General features: G+C 41.2%; 1 protein-coding gene across 1 annotated transcript in view; it reads right to left on the bottom strand.

Annotated features, from left to right (window-relative positions):
- doc2a (double C2-like domains, alpha) overlaps window positions 1-5,450 on the bottom strand; it is a 31,052-nt gene extending 25,602 nt beyond the window's left edge. Inside the window, exons 1-2 of the mRNA XM_020924429.2 lie at window positions 5,159-5,450; window positions 203-561 (exon numbers count right to left, since the gene is read on the bottom strand). Coding sequence (XP_020780088.1) covers window positions 203-557 — 355 coding nt within the window. The 5' untranslated portion in view covers window positions 558-561; window positions 5,159-5,450. The remainder of the gene's footprint in view (window positions 1-202; window positions 562-5,158) is intronic.
- Window positions 5,451-6,347: the final 897 nt, after the last annotated feature.

The following is a 6,347-nucleotide window of genomic DNA, read 5'->3' on the forward strand; positions in this document are numbered from 1 at the left end:
CACACAGCTGATTACGGGTCTCTCTGGGAGGCTGCAGTGCTCAGAGCAGGATGCACATTCATTATGCTGCAGCCACTGCCTGCTCTGCTCTGTCTGAAACCAGAGCCTTTCTATCTCTGTAAACTTTGTGACATTTTCCATCTGGACTTCAGCAGGAACTTCATTTGAATGGCACCAGGTGAAGCTTATGCTGATGACTCACTGTTATCATCGCTGTCACAGCTGTCGATCTCAATGGAGGTGTCCATGCTGCTCATGGCGGACAGTGAGCCCCCGCCTCCCGCTGCCCCTGGTAACAGAGGCGACAGCAGACCCCCACTAGTCCCACCTCCTGTTCCTGAGGCCCCGCCTCCCTGCCCCCCAGAGCAGCCCGGGCTCAGAGTCGCGGGCGCAGCACCATGACTGGGTGACAGAGGTTCTGAAAAGGAGGAAGTGGGTGACAGCCGGGGAAAATAGGCAGAGATCTGCCGGATAGGACGGATGGGACCTGGGCAGACATCGATGGCCATGTGCTCCTGGATGGAGATGGCTAAGGACTTTCCTTTGCGTACTGTCATAGAGCTGCAACATAGAGAAACAAACAGTTATTCCTAAACCAATGCAAACTATGTTCATTACAACAGAGGCTGTATTTCATTCAATGTTATGTAATAAGATTCTGAAGTAAAAGAAGAGGGTATGGACTTGTCCAGTTACACACACTGTACACTTCAATGAAGGGTGCATTTTCTACAGTAGTAGTAGTAGTAGCATGAAGTGCATAAGTGTACACAAGTTCTGGGACAGGTACTATTATTTTAAACACCAAAACAAGCAAAGACCTACTATGCATCTTGAAAATGCAAATGCTCCAAATCAATATTGTTCTCTTTAAATGTGCATTCTTCATAGTAATGGTTTTATGTATAATAACTTGTTGTTTTTTTTGTTGTTGTTGAATATATTCAGAGAAGGAAATACTGTGCCCAGGGAGAAGAGGACTTTGAGGCACTGCTTTCATTTGCTCTGCGATCTTCAACAGAAAATACAGATTTAATGAGAGCCTGGTGCTCTGTTGTCCACCCGATATCATCACATCTAACTGAACTGTCTCATTGGCATATGGTGAAAAGCAAGACTTTTATCGCTTACACACTGAAACTCCCTTCATCATAATTATGGCTCTTTAAAAAAGAGAGATATAACCCACAAAATGGCAAAAAAATAAAAATAAAAAAATAAAATAACGGATGTGCACAAATTAGCATAGATAGAGCATATCTGAACACACTCAATTTTTATCATTTTAAGGAGAAGATATAATGGCAAATGGGGGTCCCCCGTGAATCTCACAATCCCTCAAGAAATAGTGGGTGAGCTACTGGGGCATGACTGTTATCTGAAGTGCTTAACAATCTCAGATCAATCTGAGACGCACTGGCAATTATAGGATAAATGTTAAAGGATGGAGAGAGAAATGAGAGAAGAGCCCTCATAAACACAGCAGATTTTTCAGCCTTGCATTTCCAAACTCATGATAATCCATGCTGATCTATTCAAGTCCACACAATTTTCAGTGCATTTTTTTAAATTTTCTACACATGTATTTAGCCAAAAAACTAAAAGTCAGGTAATTGGTCACTGACAGACTAAAACTTTTTGGTCTGTTGGGGATCACAAAATAATATTTCATTTGGGTGATGCATTTTGATCTTGTGAGAACTTGTGCTCTTGTTTGAGGATAGACCTGCCATGATTAGAAAAATCCTGGATCCTGAATTTAGGGATTACTCCAAATTATGAGTCCATCATAGGTCAGACAACAAGTATATTTAATATTGCCATATCACCCAGTAATAAGGCATGTCCTTTGACTTATGGTCACTACCTCTCTTCCCTCCTCTTTTTCCTGGTAGCCCTTTTCCATGGCTAACTCCTTCTCTGCATTTGCTCCTCTCTCTCTTTATTGCATCTTATATCGCCATCTTTATTACACTAATAAAGATGAACTAATCTTTTGAGCAACATAAAATCAATCTGCCATTTGCCAGATTTAAGCTTTATGTAAAAAGGCAAATCAATGTACAAACACAAAATTGCAACAGTTAGTCAGAAAACCTGTACAATATTTTACACAGAACCTGTCTCTTTAAAATGTATCCTTTTGGAATAGTTGTAACGCACCTATTTTTCTTAAAGCACTAACTTAACAGCATTTCTCATACCTCACTAATAATTTTACCTAGTCTCTGTTTATTGTACAAATGAAAGAAGAGGTTTTACAAAAACATTGCTGCTTTGGTTTTCCAAGGACAGAATGCCCTGAGGAGTTGTGCTCCATACTAAACAATAGCTCTCCTGGATGCTAACTGCTCATGCTGGTGTAATCAATAGATGCTGTGGCAATGTTTGTATTGTAAGGTTGTTTGTTTGTTTAGTCTTCAGGTTTAGTCTTGTAAGTGGTTGAGGCTGGGCTCAAACAAGTGGAGCAGTCTGCTGTTTTTTGTATCGACTGAGCCATAAACAGATGGTTTCATGTTGGACACAGTGGTTCTGACCCACAGGAAGTGGGCATCTCTAACTGTTGACCTTCATGTGGATTACAGACAGTGAGGGTTGCCTGTCATGTTCAGTCCGGCCTCTTGCTGTGAGCACAACTCTGAGTCTCCTCCAGCTTTTCACTGGCACCGCATGAAACAGACTTATCCAGAGCAGTGCCACTGTGCACCAGCTGCAAACTTTACCCACTCAGCTGGTGAAAGGACTTTGCCAGACCTCTGGAGCAGTGAGAGCATCAGCGACGGCCATTTTGGGTCCATAGTGGACCCAGTCGCACATGACTTGTGAAGCCCTAAGCTGGTCAGAGTTCATCACTAAGCAGTCAGAGTCCCTTTGGCCAAAACTCTATGTGAATAACAATATTTCTATACTTATATTTCTAACACTACGGTCTGTAACCTTACAGTTGTAGAGAAATCTTATAGTTCCATTTACTTAAAAATTCAGCTTTGGCAGAAGAATCTGACCTAAAACACACTTTCTGTAGTTGAAATAAAACCTGGTGCTGTTTATTTTGATGCACAAAAGCGCTTTAGTTAGTTTGTGTTTATTATTAATAGCAAATGTCACAGTTATCTGTCATTTCCTGCTGTTGCTGAGTGGGGTTACAATTACTGAATATGTCACCCTGGAGGAGGCAAAACATCAAGTTGTTAGTCATCTGTTTTCTAAAGAGTCATGTCTAGTACTTTAGAAAAGAGGAAAATAAAGAGGTAATGTAAAATTTTGACATGTAATTTTCAAAATGTTAGTTAGAAAAGACAATGAAGCCACTGTCATTTTAGAAATGAATCAAGGTTGAAGAGATTTGGACAAATTGGCAATCTGTCTGATCAATAGAGAGAAGTGTTTCTCTGCACAAAAAGGACAAAATGCCACATTTGATCCTGAATAGTGTGAATGAGTGGTTGTCTTTATCTCTGTCCTGGCCTGGGTCTTGCCACTTTGTACTCAGCCCATGGACACAGTCAACCCTTGGAGAAAATATAGAAAATGAATAAACAATCTTTATATGGTATTTCACAATTATAATATATATAAAAAGTGTATGCTGATGAAACATCTATATACTTGAGTAGATACTTGAATTTGACCAAACCAGCTTTCACATTTCACTACAACTCAGCACATTTACAAATCTCAACAAAAACACTTCACACAAACATTAATCCCCTGATAAGTAGTAGTAGGAAATGGTTTTCCCTGGCTGCGCATTGCTTCGCTTGTTGATATAATGCGCACAGTCAGTCGCCTCTCAGGGCAGGCACATGTGGCCAAGAGCTGGTGCTCCTCCATCCAGCACACAGCCCCAGCTCTGCCCCCAGCAGAGAGCCCACAGACAGCCCAGGCAGAGGCCACCCAGCCGGGGGGAGACAGCACCAGCAGCTCCTAGCGAGCTCATGATTGATCACCCTCATGCTGCCAGCTGGAGTCTTTCTCATCTCCTGCTTTCATCATTATCTTATGGCCACGATATGTGACACTGTATCCTCTGACTGCTCTTTAACAAATCTGACTGTGTTTATCTTGACATCTCCACAGCCTTCGAGCAACATCAGATACATAATTCATTTGTCCCATCGCTACATATACATGACATATACCACTAGCATACTGCCCTGTGTTTACAGATTATGCAATCACATGGAGTCCAAGATATCATGCAATGCATGAAGAAAAGTAATTCAATAGGTTTGCTAAGGGAGCTACTCAAAAATGCTGATCTAAGAATATAAAATTGTCTTCTAAGCCATACAACATAAACAACTCAGTTTAAAATTGATTTTTGTTTTGTTTTGTTTATTTATTTCATGTCAGTGTTTCATGGAAGGCAATTCTGTCTGATGAATGAGTAATAATTGTATGCACTTTGGACATTGGTTGATATCTCAATAATGATAGATAATGACCTCAAGTTCTTTTTAAAAATAGGCCTCTATTCAGTTAAAAAGATTCATATTTCTTGACCGTCAATCTTTTAACTGTGCAACATGTGACCCCTTTCACTCCACATTTAGCTTATTCAGATTAAATTAAAGTCACATTACGCGCCCCCTCAGACCCTCTCCCGCTGCCACAGTATATATCACCTATAGTTTGTGAGCCCAGTGCCCGGTCTATTTCCCTCCACTGTCCTGTACTCGGGACCAGTAGCAGTCCACTAGAGCCTCACCTTTGTATAACGAGCTCCCGAGCTGACAGGCAAACGATACAGTGTGCATCTCCCTGTATAGTTACTCAGACGCGTGATAGTCAGCGCATCAATGGTTTAAGCCTGGTGACAGGGAGCCCTTGTCAATTAGAGGCCAAGTTATTTTAAGACGACTAGTGAGTAAACTTCATTGTGATGGTTATATGCCCGCATTAGAGTGTGTGTGCGTGTGCGTAAAAGGCGTGAAAGCGAAGTGACAGATCAGGTAGGAGGGCTATAAAAACATACTGACACATGTTGCACCTGCCTGTAGGGTGAAGATATTGTTGCACACAGAATGAAAGAAACCCCATCGCCTATTGGTTAGGGAGTTAAGTCAAATAATGCACAAAAACTATAAAAATTACACAACAAAGATAGTAAGAATTAAGCTTAACAACAACTGTAAATTTGGAAATTTGGACTTACCTGAGTGCTAGCAGTTACGGTTGAAACTCCTCATATAAAATAAATGGTTTCCAGCATGGACTGAAGAGCCAGACTAAACTAACAGGTGGCGGGCGCACGGACAAGCGCAGAGTGGAGAGGATGGAGGAGGAGAGAGAGTAAGAGCGCAGGAGCAAGCAGAAAACGACGCAGCTCCGCGCGTTATCATTAAAAATTAAATGCTCGGATAGTTCAAGAGGAGATGAAAACGGGGGAGCAGAGGGCAGACAGCGGGAGGAGAAGGAGGGAATAGCAGTTATATCCCTTTGGCGCGCGCGGCTTGTGCTGTGTGACAGTGCAAAGCCACGCGCTCTGCTGCCATCACAATCACCCCTCCTCGCTCCCTCCCTCCAACCGCCCACTGCACATATACGAACGAGTTACTGTCACTTTGGGGGATGCATCGAATTCATTCCCTGGAGACTTAACATAACCTTTTGAGGATAAGGAAGAAAATGCTATGCTCTTTGTTAATGTCATTGTATTATAATGACCACTTACAACAAATGCTTACTAAACACGTGTTGCCCTCTTCTTCTTCAGGGCAAGAGTCCAGGGGACAACCAACTCTGACATTCATTCACTATACACAATTTTATGCTCACCGATTTAGAAACAGGAAAAAAAAATCCATGAATCCATAACACATGAACACTTCTTAACTGATCAAATAATGATTAATCTTTTTGATGTGCAACAGGAAATTGTGAACCCATCCCTCTTACACTTGATACATCGCAGACTAGAGTAGGAAAGCAATTGGTATCTACAATGGCAGCTAGTGTCAACGTTGCTATAAGGGCAGGGAATGCAATATGGAATCTGTTCTGAAAAAGAAGAGATTGGAACAAATCCAATGAAAGTGTATGGACTTTCAAAACACAAGATGAGGGGTTTTGAGCTCAGACGGATTGAATGTAGGGTTACTGAAAAGTGTGAATAAAACAAAACACAATTCCACATATGTTTTTGGTGAAGATAGAAAATGACAAAAAAAAAAAAAAAAAAAAGAAATAAAGAAATATAGGACCTTCAAACAACACCTTTCCTCAATACACTACACTGCACCACTGCAGTTGCCTTGTATTTTGCCAATCATGCATCAGTCTTTTTTAGTTAAGTAGTATGTGATTTTACTTACATTTGAAATCATAGAAGCCCAAGTCCCAGT

Source organism: Boleophthalmus pectinirostris, unplaced genomic scaffold, assembly GCF_026225935.1.
Source record: "Boleophthalmus pectinirostris isolate CB_2022bp ecotype Guang Dong unplaced genomic scaffold, ASM2622593v1 HiC_scaffold_14, whole genome shotgun sequence".
Classification (NCBI taxonomy): Eukaryota; Metazoa; Chordata; class Actinopteri; order Gobiiformes; family Gobiidae; genus Boleophthalmus; species Boleophthalmus pectinirostris.